At 36.8% G+C, this 15559-nt stretch overlaps 2 protein-coding genes across 8 annotated transcripts; one reads left to right on the top strand and one right to left on the bottom strand.

The window, feature by feature from the left end:
* The first annotated feature begins 2366 nt into the window (after positions 1 to 2366).
* On the top strand, positions 2367 to 7704 carry LOC100267756 (uncharacterized protein At1g01500). Of its 5 annotated transcripts, XM_019216574.2 has the most exons (4): positions 2387 to 2786; positions 2868 to 2921; positions 3759 to 4562; positions 7108 to 7704. In XM_019216574.2, the coding sequence occupies exons 3-4, from the start codon at positions 3864 to 3866 to the stop codon at positions 7333 to 7335; spliced, it is 927 nt and encodes a 308-aa protein (XP_019072119.1). In that variant the 5' UTR covers positions 2387 to 2786; positions 2868 to 2921; positions 3759 to 3863; the 3' UTR covers positions 7336 to 7704. The 5 variants fall into 5 exon arrangements, with proteins under 5 accessions (XP_010664684.1, XP_019072119.1, XP_002282654.1 ...); XM_010666382.3 differs by lacking the exon at positions 2868 to 2921 and having other exon boundaries at positions 2367 to 2786; XM_002282618.4 differs by lacking the exon at positions 2387 to 2786 and having other exon boundaries at positions 2846 to 3174.
* A 213-nt stretch (positions 7705 to 7917) lies between these two features.
* On the bottom strand, positions 7918 to 14920 carry LOC100262592 (uncharacterized). Of its 3 annotated transcripts, none has more exons than XM_010666381.3 (6): positions 14731 to 14920; positions 11434 to 11534; positions 10963 to 11139; positions 9592 to 9690; positions 9270 to 9515; positions 7918 to 8454 (listed from the first exon to the last, which is right to left on the bottom strand). In XM_010666381.3, the coding sequence occupies exons 2-6, from the start codon at positions 11497 to 11499 to the stop codon at positions 8158 to 8160; spliced, it is 885 nt and encodes a 294-aa protein (XP_010664683.1). In that variant the 5' UTR covers positions 11500 to 11534; positions 14731 to 14920; the 3' UTR covers positions 7918 to 8157. The 3 variants fall into 3 exon arrangements, with proteins under 3 accessions (XP_010664683.1, XP_002282705.1, XP_002282709.1); XM_002282669.4 differs by lacking the exon at positions 14731 to 14920 and adding an exon at positions 13804 to 14585; XM_002282673.4 differs by lacking the exon at positions 14731 to 14920 and adding an exon at positions 13618 to 13796.
* Positions 14921 to 15559: the final 639 nt, after the last annotated feature.

Below are 15559 nucleotides of genomic sequence, written 5' to 3'. Positions count from 1 at the left end.
GGGTACGCCTCGAGTCCAAACACTCGAAGGCTCAATTTAAGGCCCAACTCATGTTAAGACCTAAGCTAAACCAATATCAACCTTTTCAAAATTTCAATTTGCTCATGAAACATTTTTATTGAAGAGAAATTTATGTTGACATCCACATGCACTTGTAAAATTTGTCCCCTTTTATTTTTATTTTTTTTATTACTTTAGTTTTTAGAGTTGTGAAGCCTGACATCTAATTCACATGGGGTGTCCAGGCGTGCCCCAGGGCCCAGCGCCCTAACCACCTTTTTTTAGTTTCCATTCATAATTATGAATTCAATATCAATGAGCGTGATCAGTACCACCTCTTAAATTCTGATTCATGAATGGAAGAGCTTGATTAATGGTTACACGCTTATTTGGGCCTGCAGCCACCCCTCTGACGGGAAGTTTCAAGAAAGGGGGCTGGAAAGACAAAGGATTTTCCATGGAGAGAAGCGCACGCCCCCGCCACCACCCCCCCTTCCAAGTCAACTTACCGCAATCCAAGAACCATCCAATCAACATTTTTCCATCATTGCTGGTTGATTTTACTTGATTACAAATAGAAAACCATAACGAAGGAAAAGAAAAGGAGGGGGGAGAAGTGTGAAACATAAGAAATTCGCGGAAAATCCAGTGTATAGCCGCCGGGGACTTTTTAATATCTTGATGGGCCCGATGGGCCGCAATATTAATGTGTGGTCGATGTCTTCGTGGGGGCCAATTCATGTTTGACTATTCAGTATAAATACCAGGAAATCTTCTTTTAACCCTATAGCTGAAGTCCCGGTCCCACCCTGATTCCTGTGTCCTTTGTTTTAATATAGTTGAAAAGAGTAGGATTAGTTACTTGCCTAATTGCGATATTGAAAGAAATATTCAACCCAAATGGTGAAATAACGTGGGATTTGAGAGGTGACCCATATGATATAATGAGGATTTTGAATTAGGCTTCCCAAAAGTCAATTCCCTTTGAACATCAAAATGCTTCATACCTCTCCCTACTCTTGAAGTTTGTTGCCCCAAAACCATCTCTTTTATGGTCTGTGTGTGTGTTTTCATGTGCTGTGGTACTTGTCAAGCAACCCACCCTTTCGTTTCTTTTCATCAGGGAAGCAAATCCATACTTCAATGTTTGGATGGTAAAGTAAAAAATACAGGAAGAATTATGTTTTAGGGGTAGATGGACCCCAAATTAACAAAAGGTCCGTGTAACTCTTTAAATTGAGCCCAAGACTCAATGAAAATATGGAAATTGAGTTGAAGGATATTATCCTTCAGTAGTTTCAAAAATACCCTTTGTTGATTTTGAGAAAAAAATTAATATTTTTTTAAAATAATTTTATTTAATTTAATATTTTTAAAAAATATTTTTGATTTAATTTAATATTTTTAAAAAATATTTTTATGTAATTTAATATTTTTAAAAAATACTTTTATTTAATTTAATTTTTTTAAAAATATTTTTTATTTAATTTAATATTTTAAAAAAATACTTTTATGTAATTTAATATTTTTTTAAAATAGTTTTATTTAATTTAATATTTTTGAAAAAAAATTATTTAATTTAATATTTTTGAAAAAAAAATTAATTTAATATTTTTGAAAACCACTTTTATTTAATTTAGCATTTTTGAAAAAAAAATTATTAAAAAAAATTATTTAACTTAATTTTATAAAATATTTTATATGTGTTCTTAAAGGGTATATTTGTCCGTTATTATTTCATATCCTTCAACTCAATTTGAAGAGTTATATGGACCTTTTGTTAATTTGGGGTCCATCTACCCCTAAAACATAATTCTCCTAAAAATATATATTAGATAAGATATGTTTCCACCATTACACGCTTCTAAATTTATCCAAATTTCATGTTAATTTCCTAGCCATGTGCGTCTCATTTTTCTTCTTAAATTGGATTAGTCAAATATGCATCTAATTTATTGACTTATTTTTATTTTAGGAAAATAATTTTATAGGGATAAGGACTATTAATGCTTGTGGCATACGTTAAATACTACAATGACAAATCTTCTAGTCATCCCGAAGGCCCACGAAATCATTCATAATGTCTTTGCTCATCTTTACATGGGTGCCGGACACGTATACCCGCTCCCGCTTGAGGGATTGGGGCCTGGTGGGGATTGTCCAGGCCTACGACCATATGTCCGATGATACAGGATGAGTTGAGCGAGATCTGTCCTCCAAATTTGTCCATAGGGGCCCAGAATCGAGAAAAGAGAAAGGCGTTACAGTGGGGCGGATCGTAAATGGGCTTAAAGAAGAAGGCAAGAAGCCCATGAGCCCATAAGTCCACGTGAAGCGTAAGAAAGCATGTACATCCCTTTCAAGGACAAGACACCGACCTCGTGAATGTGAATTTGGATGGTTGATGATTGATGGTGTGTTTGGATAAGATCATAATATTCATCCAGACTCCAGACTCCAGACCCACGCCCACTCTCCCCCATTTCCCCAAACATCATTTTCTCTATTTATTCCTCAAACTCCCCTCCATCACCCATTTCTAATATGTCTTCGTTTTCATTCACATTTCCTCTCTAATCGTTCTATTCTAAGCAACAAATTTCCATTTTATATTTTGTATAAACGTGACATTTGGTGACTTGGGTCGTCCCCCTTGCTTCGTGTTTCTGAACCACAACTTTTGGGTTGGGATAAAGACCTTTGACCTTCGAATTTGAAAGCGATTTCAGAAACCATTTGCAAATAGGATTTAATTATCCGCATGCCGTGGATGGAAGATTTTCTCAGTAAGTTTCTCATTTTTTTTTGAAATTGTCTTAAGTTTTTGTGTGGCTCTCACTTCCCCTTCTCTACGATCAATTTTCCAGGGAGAGAGAGAGAGAGAGGGTTTTTGGCTTCTTGCGTGACGTGTGTATTATATGGTAATTGCCGGCAGTTTTGTTATCATTGTTAGATGCAGTAGGGTATTTCGTCTTCGTTTTTGTTTTGTAGTTTCCACGTGGACATGGAGAAGTCACAGTGACCAACTGTTTACTCCTTGTTTTATTTTTTTATTTTAATATTTTGATTTATTTAATACTGATATTTCCTTTATTCAAAACCATATAATTCAATAAATAAAAGGACAAAAGGCCGACTTCATCTCTGCTCGGCTTTTGATTCCGGCGACTCCTGGTGGGTCTCTCTAATCCCTGATTCGAACAGTTTCATTTTTCGATTTTCTCTCTTCTTTTCCTCCTTTCACTTAGTTTTTTCTAAACCAGTTTCATATTCAAATTGTTTTGATTTCTACATGGGGTTGAGCTTTCATCTTTTATCTATTGTAACTCCTACCTGGCCTCAATCTTCTGTAGTCTCCTCTGTGACTCTTTTTCCAGGGTTATAGTTCTCTGAAGGTTTTTTTTTTTAGTGGTGCTAGTTTTCCTTTTATCCCAGTTGGTTAGATGAGTCACTTTTGTTAGATTTCTTTCATCTCCTTTCGGTTATGGTTGTCTTCTCTTTTCCTTATTCCAAGGGTTTCTGTTCCTACAACTTTGGATATTTTTTTGAGACCCTTTACATGGCAGCTCTTTCAGGTTTGCACTGTCCTATTGATATAAAAGATGGGTCTGTCCGTAAGAAGGTTTTATGGGTTTCTTCCTTTTTTGCCTTTATAATTTTCCATTTCTCTGACCATAAAAATGTTTTGTTTTTTATTCATTTATATAATCTAGTGTTATGATTTTCTAATTGTAGATATTTTGATGATTTCGAAACAGGTTTCTTCTTCAGTCATGATTATTGGTTGGATGGTATTTCCAATTCCATCCCCTCAATCAATGTTGTTGAAGGGTTTCAGTGAGTATTGGTAAAGCTCCTGAATCATGGAATCTTCTTATGAGGCAGTAAGAAATGATGAACCAGCCAATCCTGGCCTTCAGATTATTAGGTACACCCCTTACCAATCCTGGTCATCACCTTGGTTTGATTTGAGAGTTTTTTATGTGAGAATCAGCAATTTTGAGGTTGATGATTCAACCCCTGAATACCTCACTCTCAATCACATCCCCTTAAGCCCTGACACCCTCCTTGAAGTGAATGGCACCAGAAGTAGTATTTTCTCAGATGGAGTCTCCTCCCTTTTGAGAAGGGATCGAGTGGATAAGAAGTCTGAAGAAGCCACATTTGTGAGCACAGACAGTATAAGGTTGACTGGGAGTGTCAAATTTGAGGTTTTCGATAAAGAGGATCTCATTCTTTCAGGTGCTTTGGAGATGTCCAATAGTAATGGTTTTATTGGGGAGTCGAAGACCAATGCCAAGCAATGGAGCATGAATTGTGAATCAGAAATCACTGCAGGAACTGCCTTCTTGAAGGGTAAACAAATTGTTGGTTCTGAGTTACCACCTCCAACCATTGAGGTCTATGTTGCAGGCTGTTTCTCAGGAACTCCAATCATCTTAACCAAGACTTTGCAGCTTAGTTTTCGGAAGAAGCATAATAGGAAGGGTGCATTGGATTCTATTCCTGAGTATGAAACGACTGAATGCCAGAAAAATGTTCCATCATCGCTTGATTTGCAGGTAACCTACTAGGTTTAAGTTTTGAATTCAAAATTATGTCACATTCTGATTGATGCCTGAGTTCAGGATGAAATGTTTATCACTATTAGTTTACCTAAGCATTAGTGCTGCACCGATAATTCCCTTATAAGGGCCATATCCCATGCAGTTGGTTCTCTTAGAGGCCTTTTGCAATTGCCAATAGGCTGGGGTGGCGAAACAGTCCCTCCATATTGTGATGCTGTGGGCTGTACTTTGAGGCTATGGTGATGTAGCAAATTCCATGTTTAATTCCTCTTTCGTTATGGCAGCCCATATGCTTCCTCTCCTGAAACATGTTTCTTGTTACAAAAAGGCCCATTTCTTTTTAATGATGGATGCTTGGATAGGCAAACCGAATCTTATCCTCACTGTGTCATGGGGGTATGGGCAGGGGACAAAGTGATGGTGGTAATACTCGATTTGCGCTTTTTGTTTTCTGTTTCACTATTTTCATTATCCATGTTCTGCCAGAATATGACACTAGGCCTCAACTCTCAGCCATATGGTGGATTGCCTGCATATGTGGGGCCCACCCTCTAGGGGCCTTTCAGGACTATTTTCTGAGGGCTATATTTGCCTGTTATCATCTATAACATAAGCAGGTTACCTTATAAATTTATCTATATTTTGAGTTTATTACCATCTTGTGAGGGTCTGCTTATCTTATCCTGCTTGTAAAATATTTTTATATTGTTTACATATTGAACTATATTTGTCTGGAATAGAAATTGGCTGAGGGAAAAGTTTCAACCGTCCAATATGTCATCGTTCTTTAGCACTTCCACCAAATTTTTAAATGCATAAAGACATATGCCAAAATATAAAGTGAGGTTGCCAACCTCATGCATGTGATATTATGCTTAAGTGGATTTTCCTTCCTGGGAACCTTATTATTTGTCAGAACAGGACTTTTATGGGTTTGACATACCTATAGAAGCAACCTTGCTTGATTTAGGCATGAAAGAACAAACTTGGTGTAAAAGTTGATAAACTCATTTATTTTTCAAGAAGTTTGTAGGAGTTGCTTTCTTGTTCTTAAACCTTTTGGGACTGGATAAAGAAAGTGATGATGTTTTCATTTTAATTGGAATCTTAACTTGATTGTTTTAGATCTATGTACAGGTTGAAATTTGTTTGCCAGTCTAATTCATACGTCTAATTCTACACATCGGTTGGTTTAATAATATTAGAATTCTCTTTCCTTGCGATTCAGGTGATTATAGCACATGCCTAAATCAAGTGAAGTATATTAAACCAATCAATAATAAGAACTCTAAATCTCTTGCAATCCTTTTAGCTATTATGGTTTCTTTCCCCCTAAGCGTAGAACTCCAAATCTCTTACAATCCTTTGAGCTATTGTGTTTTCTTTCCTCCTATCTCTATCTCTTTCCCTATATATTGTTTGATTTTAGTTTAGCACTCCTTTCTGCATACCTTCACGAGCATCTTAGATCCCTAGATGGCATGGTAAACTATTTTCCTGGATGTGGTAATTGTGTGCATTTAATGGGTAACTACATTTCATAAGTCTGATTTCCTCACTTATTATTTGTGATGATTGATGAAACTTTTTTTTTCTTTTTTCTTTTTTTTTTGTTATGAAGTTATTGGAAGAAATAGTTAGATAAACGACTATTTGTATACTCTTTTGTTAAGAGTTATGCTTTGTATGCTCTCATTGACCTGATGACATATAGACCATATATGAACACTTAGAAGTGCTTTGGTGACCTGTGCCATGTCCAAGAAGCATGAATATGGGTATGAAATTTGCGTCTGATATTTCTGCTGTCATGTTAAACACCTAACCAGTGAGCAAGTCAGCAAGGAACAGATTCATAGCTTCCTAGGAATTAAACTAGGACAAGTAGTGTGTTGAATGTTTAATGGATATTTCAAAATCAGTGAGTGCATCAGTGTTAGACATGGACATGATTTATCACATGTATACTCATTTTAGTCAAAGATAATGAACAAGAGGTGTTGGATATTCAACAATTCACCATGTTTTGGGTCCTTAAATTTCAGAATGGATGAGCCTGCACGTGACTCACATGTTGCGTATAACATAGTGTATGTTTTGGTTACATTCATTAGGACCTTCCTTTTGGCCTACTTTTTTCATGTCCAACAGCACAAAAGTATCATGATTGGTCATCATTTGCCATTGGATTAGAATGTCTCCCTTGGCGGCTTTTACCCTCTGTTCCTCTTCTAACTGGCTTTGTCTGCCTGAGATTAAACCAATGAAGAAAATTCCCTAAATCATGGCATTAAATCACTCTTTAATACAAACAATTATGTCTAGATTCAGGATTATTTTTTTAAATTCTTCAACAAAAATAAATAGTAAATAAGGGTGGCATCAATAGTCAGTATGATCAAAACCTGCTGCAATTATTGGGAAATCATTGAAAGCGTAAACGTTCTGTTATTTCACGCACTTTTTTATTCATCACTGTACACTAGCCATGCCATTTTGCATATCCCAATTTTCACGATTTCCATATTTTGCTTTGCAGATGTCTGAATACACAAACTACAAGCCTGAAAGTGAAGAAGACTACATGTACTGGAGGAGAACAGAATTTATGGAAGGTGAAGATGGTGAACTCTCCTGGTTCAATGCTGGTGTGAGGGTTGGTGTTGGGATTGGCCTTGGCATTTGTCTGGGAATCGGAATAGGAGTTGGGTTGCTGGTCCGTACTTATCAAGCAACCACCCGAAACTTCAAAAGGGGGCTCATGTAATTCCCATTGTCTGCACAACAACTTTCTCCCTCAAATCCAAAGGCAGCTGACTGACTTGTTTTTGAGATTGCATCTTTGACAAATTTTTACAGGCTTTGAAGTCACCTTCGTGTAGCTAACACAGACATTGCTGTTCAGTAAGCTTTTTGTTTGATTTTTAAGTTTCATTGCTATTGTGGTGTTTGTTTGTTTAGAAGGGCATGATAATTGTGAAGCTGGTAGAAGTGGAAAGGGCTTACAAATCCCTGAATCGTCGAGATGATATATATATGTTTAAGCTTGTATCACTTGCATTGCAATGTAAATAAATGTTGTTCCTGGAACTGTTGTATCAATATATAATTTGGATAAATATATCCGTGTTTTTTACCTTCCTCCTTTGAATAGTTTGAATAGTTGTCTCAGTGGCTTCAACCCTTTGATAAGATGTCACTTCGGGAGTGAAAATCCACCATTGTCCACTGCTGGATCTTCATTTGCTGATGTTAGAAAAGGCAGTAATCATCTGCTTTTGGATGTTCATTTGCTAAACCATCTTTTGGATCATTAGTTATGACAGAATGAGAGAAAAACGAGATAATATCATGCTAATTGCTCTGTTTATTTCAAAGAAACTAGGCATCCAGGGCAGAGTAAAGAAAGATATACTAGATACTAGATTCTGTTCCCCTTTTAACTAGTAAAGTATAAAAGGGATAAGAGTAAAAATGTTTATATTGTCCAGAACATGGCTAAGATATCTGCTGTTAGTAAACCCACGATATCTTGCTGATTCTTCCTCAGCCTGTGACAAAAATACAGCCGAGTTAAGAAGAGGGTGACTCAGCTTGCTGGTGCTAGGCATGCAGGCTCTGGAGACACCTCTGCTACAGAATGTCCATTACTAACATGCTGCAGCTTGTCGCCGAATCCCCATAAATTGGCAGATTTAACATCGTCTTGGGTCATTAGCCTTGAGAATTCCTCATGATCATAATTCATCGTGGCCTTTCCTCCAAAGTCGGTTGGAAGATTTTCCACATCAAAATATGAACTCATCAACTCAACGCTATTTTTATCCTTTGGGTACACAAATTTCACCTTCTGGAATGTTTTGGCATCCAATAAATATTTGACAGCCTGCAATTTACATATGTAGTTTGTCACGAAAAAATTGAAAGGGAAATACATTCAATAAAAAAAAAAATTGTAGTCTAAACCATAGCTAATTAAAAAGAAAAAGAAAAAGAGGCGTTCACTTTAAATAAAACAGAAAGCATTTTGAATTTTTTTTTTTTAATAAAAGCACCAAAATCATAGTGGTTTCCAATTCCAGAACAAACTTTGAAGGAAAGAGGCATTCCCAGCACTATAGGCCATGGCTCTTCAAAAGACATTGAAAACAAAATGAGAACATTCAAGTTCTAAAAAAAACCTTTATCTAAAAACTCTCCCCCGAAAGTCCCTCGAAATCACTCCAAAAATCTGGAATAATCACTTGGCACAATATTTATCTGTTCAACAAAATATTTGGGCTCAAATAACCATTGGTAGCAATCTATACTCAAGAACCTTTGTTTTTGTAACAGCTTTGTCCTAAAGTAGGTGGGTGGTAGCGTTGAGCCATGACAGTGTTGAGGGAAGCTATAACCTTAGTTCTGGGAGTAGGTCAGACTATTTTTGCTATTATCCTTTCTCAAGAAAGGATCCTTTACTTAAATTGCTTTCCACCAAAGACGGGTAATCCTTCCCAGTCCTTTATCACACAATCTAAAATCTGTAACAGTTGGAGACACTATGCATGCCGGCCTTGAAAATATCCATATACACACTTGGAGTTAGGACAAAACATTGGCATCACATTGTTTAGTAAACAGTGAGCATTCTAGTAATTTCACATGGTGGTGATTTTTGCAGTGTTCAGAACCAGTTATAGTCAGGGAGAGAATTCAAACCTTCCAGAAAGCTTCAAAAATCCGTGGAGGGCTGTAAAGAAATGCTAAGAATAGCCTCTCAGGGTAATGGTTCTGTAAAATATTTATTGTGTCTCGAGCAGTTTTGATGGGCACACTGTTGCTGAATGTCATTCCAGTGAAGTCTATCAACCATACCATTTGTTCTTGATCTTCTGGAAGATTAAGGATAGCGTTCTCCAAGAGATATACTAAGTGACGGACCTGATTGTCTAGTGCTGTTGTATTCTGTAACAATCGTAGAGGTGTTAATTGCACCAAAGTTTAGAGTCCAAAGTAAAAAAAAAAAAACTAAATACTATACCTGCTTTCCTGGTCTCAGTATGAGAACAGTTCTCCCATGCCGGTCATGAAAATTTGCTCTGAATACTTTTCCAGTTTCACCTTCAGTCGCAACATCACTCTGGTGATGAAATAAGGCTATATGTTAAGTGCAAATTTTACAGGACCAACCACAGAGATGCAAGCGTTTCACATGAATAAATGAATTAAGAACAGATGGAATTGAAATAGAACTATGTGGTGGTGGTTTGAGAAGTGAAGGGCAGTGTTTGGTACAAGAAGTTCTGGTTAGAACAATACCAGATGCATGGTACACTGCTGTGAATAAAAAACTTAGCTTTGACAATCTGTTTGTTTGTTTGCTTTTTTTTATTCTTTTTTTTATTATTATTATTTTTAAATCTGTAACATTATTTTGATTAATTTAGGGAAAACTGGATCCACCAAAAGGGTTCTAGAAAAGGAGGGCTCCATAACAACGTTCATATCATTACAATTGTGATTTGTGTGCACTATTTTATTCAAATATTTGCATCATATGATATGCAAGAGACACAGACACAGTATTGCAGAAAGCAGCCTTCCAAAAATTATAAAAGGGTTGTTGTCCTTAGTTTTGGAAAATTGCAGTCAGCAAAAACAAATATTTGCTTTCCTGTGAACATAACATAATACAAATTTTCTAAAGTTTTTTCCTAGCTTCTTTTCTTAAACAAGCGAAACCTAAAGTGTAACACCGGGGAAGAGATGGACACCACAAGAAAATACAGACAATCCTATACAGAGTGGGTATCTAATAGTTGTCAAAAAAAAAGATCAGAGATAGAGGGAGAATTGTACATGAAACCTGACATGGATGAAATGATTGTATTATAAAATTTATATTTATATCAACTTGGGCAGGCTTGGTGACCAGTTACAGTTGTTCTCATATCCCGTTGTCTGAATTACATCCCTGACCACTCTAATACATTGGCTACTAAATTTAATTTCATTTGAATCAGAGGGTGTTCACTTATTTTTTTTCTCATGGGACTGCTAGTTTCTGCCTACTGATCTTGGTGTAGCTAGTTGTTAATCTTTGTGAAGATACAAAAAAATAAAGTTTGGTCCCTCAGAATTTTTTTTCTTCATGAGCCATTCACACAATTCTTGAATTCTGGCTTCACTTCTCTGTTTAGTATCAGGACCTTCCTTTTCTGAACATCTAGATTTACCAGTCTGCAAATTTCACTACTCGTAAATCTAAATCAACATATCTACTAATTACGACAGGTTGTAACTCAGTTGACATCTTGATGGCATTCTAGGAGAAATTGCTTATAGGAAGTTTGGCAATCAAGCCAGCTCGGCTGGGGGTGGCTTCAACATGAAGGAAAATTTATCAACTTACCCAGCGGATTTCCTCAGGCTTATAGGTTGACCTCCATGTCAGTGTTTCTTCCAGCATTTTCTTTGACTTGTCTACATTCCAGTTCCGAGCTTCCAAATATCTCTTCAAGCATGCATCATTGCAATACTGTAAACTACGTCCAGATAGTGGTCCAAGTGCAGCCTTAAGCTCATGAACCTGCACATAGTATAAGAGCATGCAGTGTTTTTCATAAAGTTATCTTAGGGGGGATCTTCTTTTCTTGGAACTGTAGAGAATAAAGTATAAGTATGAAAAGTTTGGCTCATCTTATGTAGATCGCTTATGTGAGAGTAAACACAATTTTCATAATTATGAACTTAAAACTGAAAAGAACAAATAACTGTAGATGGAAATGAATGCTGAAATATCATTACAAACATAAGGCACATACAGTCAGCTAAATTGACTCAAAATGTGCCTATATTTTCTTATATTTTCCATTTAAATTACCTTGGAATCAGACTTCTGCAAATCCTTCTCTTGATCATGATGAGATTTACCCCAAAGGCGAAGCATGGCTATTGGAATCACAATTTGGAAACTTGATCAACCTATAACAGTAAGCACAATACAAGAACACATAAATAATTTGTTTTGAACTCACTGACAGCTCAAGGAAGCAGTAATTTAATCTTTCATGTGAATGCAGCAAACAAACGATGAGACAAACTTGTATACCAGGAAATGTTAAAAAGGAGAAAGTGAAGAAGCATGGAACAACCAGATAATTAGCAACATGCACACGTCATTTCATTCCATCTAGTTATGTCTGTAGAGCAAGTCATAAAACAAGATGACATGCAAAGATCACCATATATCTTGTCAGAAAGCAGATTTCATGGTTTAGAAAAGTTGGCCCACTTTCAAGGATTGTGTGTAGACAAGTCATTAGAACCACAGCAGGGGCCTGGGGTGTGCTATAAGCTGTATACCAGTCTCAAAAGCCAATTGTCCATTCATAGTAGACTACTAAGTAATTCATGTTTTTCTTCCCTTTATTTTTTACACACCACAAGCATAGGTCATTTCTACTTTTTTTCTAATTCAACCGACCCTAAATTGATTAACACTGCATCATGACAATTAATTGTGCCCAATTGAGATCAAACAGAGTTAGCATGGATTGGGCTTGATTTGGCTTCACCCAAACGAGCTCAAATTGGAGGCCAGGGCTCAGAACATTTACTTGGACTCATGGTTGCCCCAAACCCTAACTGCAAAGTGCAATCCATTAGTGCAAACCCAAGTGGCCTCTGTTGGGGATCTCATGTTAACTACTCAGAACCTAGTTTGGTTGCCCCCAATAATTGCATTGCAGATCCCCACAATAGCATTACCTTGTTATAGAACACACAACCATATAAACAAATGGTGGTAAGGAGCTAATCCTAGTCCAAAAGAGTAAGTACTGAAAGAAACAAACACCAGTTCAGGGGTGCCATGTTTCTTGGTCTCACAACCTAGAAATGCAAAGGACTGCAAAAGGCAAAACCACAACTTTAAAAAAAAAATGCTGCTGCTCAAAAAATCGTCAGTTGAACCATTACTGCAACACTTCACAACCAAGAGTTACATTTAAATTCAGTAATTCACATTGCCGAAAAAACCACGAGTTACTTAGTCAACCACAGCTTCAATAATTTCACTCCAGAAACAAATGTAAAAAAACAAAATAAAAAACTCAAAACAGGACACATGTATACTAGATCTTCAAATTAAGACCTTAAACCTCCTTGAAATTTGCAAGCCCATGGTAAATATGAGTCTCATCATCAATCAAGTATCACAAATCCACCCAGGGTAGACTATGTAGGGCCAAATCCTAATCAAACTTTTGGTTTTGAGAGATACCTAGCATCTAAAGTTTCTGTCATTGAGTGGAACCCCCAAAATCATCACTAGTAAAAAGGGATCCACTGAAATCGTATGCCGTAGACCATGAGATGAAGCTACTGCCATTACACGGATACTTCATCTCTGACCCTCCAGCTATGACTTTAATAAGAAAGAATAAACACAAGATCCATTCTTGTATTTCCTCTGTTTGATTGATAAGAAAGCAGAACAATGGAGAAGAAATTGGTTTTTCCAATTTCAGGGGACGAAAGAGAGAGAGAGGAAAGAGAAAAGAAACACAACACAATTAGGGTTTCCACAATTGCCAGGATGAAATAATTCCACCATTTTGCTTCTCTAGTAACGTAAGACCGACAAAATTATTCTCTTTTTATTTTCCTCAGTTTCACCAGAAACCGAAGAGAGAATAACGAGGACCAAAAAAATTGCAGAAAATTTTCATACAACAACATGATCCAGAATGAGCCTGATCAAAATCCAGAGGAGGTTCTGCATTTCCAAGTTAGTAGTAAAGTTAACATCTGACAAAAGTCAAAAGATCTCACACCAGCTCCGCCATCAAAACCCAATCAAAGCCAAAACCAGAACTGCACTCACAGGAAGATTCACACCCGAATTCATACGATTTCTACATGGAATTCACATACAAACATTTAAAAATAAATTTTTTAAATTACAAAAAAAAAAGGGGGGGTGGAAAACACCCGTCAATCTAAATAAAATTAACTTTGAAGTACAAACAAAGCAAAGGGCATCAAGAAGGAAAAAAGCCCAGACTTGGGTATTTCTGTTGGGAGAGATGGGCGTCCAGGAAGACTGAAACCTCCTCAGAAATCATATGATGAGAGAAAAAATGATTACATATACATATACATAATCAACAAAACCTTCAGAAATCATGTAATTGAAATTTTAAGGAAAATAAAAGAATAGAAAGAAAGAGGTTTGATGAGGTTCCCATACCTGGACAAGCGTTATAAGGAAAGTGAAACACAACCACCTATTCCCCTCCCCTTCTCTCTCTCCTCTTCTAGATATGTCTAATATCTAGAGATTGTGATAACTGATAAGCAGAACCATCAAATCAAAATGTTAATGTGTGCGGAAGAAGCAGCAACAGTCCTCCACTGGTAAGATTCCTCCTTCTTGCCTCATCTAATTTTCTTTCAATCCCGATCACACCCTAATTTTTTTTTAATTTTTTTCTAATTGCTTACTTTATTTTGGGTGTACCCAAAAACCAATTATACCGTGACAGAAACGCAGGCAGCTGTTACAGTAGAATGTCACCACAGGAACACTCCGTGACGCATATAAGTCCAGAATCAGGTTGTCATTTTACGTGGCGCTCTCCGATTGGAAAAAATTTTTAGACTGCTCTGTCTTTTCAAAGTCAAGGGAGTCGGTCACCGGATCACCACACACACCCGTGTAAAAACCAGAAAATAATAGTTAATTTACTATTATCATGCTACTATCTTGTACCCTTCTAGAAAAGTTGACACCAAGACCAGTCCAATCAATAGACCCCCACTGTGGGCTTTGTAATTATCAGAATCTACCGCCCATGGCCCCTTTTGACAGGGACCCTGGTTGAATTATATGGAGAAAACAAGAAGAATTAAGAATAGGCCACTGGCACCAAGGATTTCTAAGTGGGGGGATCTCTCGGGATGTTTTGGGTATGCCATAAATTCATGTAGGGTAGTGGCGTTTGAAACTTCCTATTTTATTTTTACTTTTTTAAATATAAGAATGAAAACAAAGTCATGTCAAGATTAAATAGTCCAAATCAATCAAGGCTGAAGCACAAAAGGAACTTCCCAGTTCCAAATGAAAAAATCGCACCATAATTGGTGGGTAGTAGGAAGATGTGATGGGCAAGATTACCTGTCGGACGTCGGTGATCGATCGCTATTCTCCCTCTTCCAAATGAAAGCCCAAAGCCTACAACGAGGCGATGGTGATTGGTGAGAGCGAAGTCGAGACTTTATAGAGTGGAAAAAACAATTAAGAAAAAGAAAAAGAGGGCAGGAAAGAGAGACGAAGAGGGAAGGGATGGTGGATGAAGGGAAAGATGACAGTGGCGGGTAGTGGCGTGAGGGGCCCGCCTACCATTGCAACAGAGTGCTGCCATGCACAACTTGAGAAGATAGAAATTGACAAAAACTCCTCCCACAAGCAGAAAATCCAGCAAAAGCAAGTAGAAGTTTCCCTAATTTTCAGGATTTTTTTTTCTTTTTTTTTTCTTTTTTTTTTTCTTTTTAATTCGTATCCAATACGGGCATCGGATCCCATGTGAAAAAAAAGGAGGTAGGAAGATGTCAAAGTGTGAATCGCCACACATTTTCCTTCACTTTCTAACGTGTAAATTCCGCAGGCCTTTCTTCTTCTTTTCAAAGGGATTCCATACGATTTTTCCTTCGTACTATTCATTTGACGGCATTTTAAAATATTCATATAAAGCCGTAACAAAATGTCCTTTTTAAAGCAAAGTTAATAGAATACAGAAATGAGATTCCAATTTCCCAACAGTGTAACAAACATGTGAAACAGGAATTAAGTTATAGGTATTGCCCATCTGAAAGTGATTGCGTTCAAATCAAATCAACTGACGTGTTATACATCAATCCTAGTCACATGAGTTTCATCCACGTCAGTCATATGATTCCGTCTTTTCTTTCATCAAAGAAATGCTAACTTAAATTCTGGGAAATAT

This window comes from Vitis vinifera, chromosome 18 (assembly GCF_030704535.1).
Source record: "Vitis vinifera cultivar Pinot Noir 40024 chromosome 18, ASM3070453v1".
Classification (NCBI taxonomy): Eukaryota; Viridiplantae; Streptophyta; class Magnoliopsida; order Vitales; family Vitaceae; genus Vitis; species Vitis vinifera.
Note: the sequence above shows the minus strand (reverse complement) of the source record. Positions and strands in the feature narration are given on the sequence as shown.

Bases quoted from the DNA above. Each gene is read 5' to 3' on its own strand.
- LOC100267756 (XM_010666382.3), top strand. From the start codon at position 3,864: ATGGAATCTTCTTATGAGGCAGTAAGAAATGATGAACCAGCCAATCCT. The intron at 4,563-7,107 runs GTAACCTACTAG...TTTGCTTTGCAG, and splicing joins CATCATCGCTTGATTTGCAG to ATGTCTGAATACACAAACTA.
- LOC100262592 (XM_010666381.3), bottom strand. From the start codon at position 11,499: ATGCTTCGCCTTTGGGGTAAATCTCATCATGATCAAGAGAAGGATTTG. The intron at 9,691-10,962 runs GTAAGTTGATAA...TTTCATCACCAG, and splicing joins AGCCTGAGGAAATCCGCTGG to AGTGATGTTGCGACTGAAGG. The intron at 9,516-9,591 runs GTATAGTATTTA...CGATTGTTACAG, and splicing joins TACTGAGACCAGGAAAGCAG to AATACAACAGCACTAGACAA.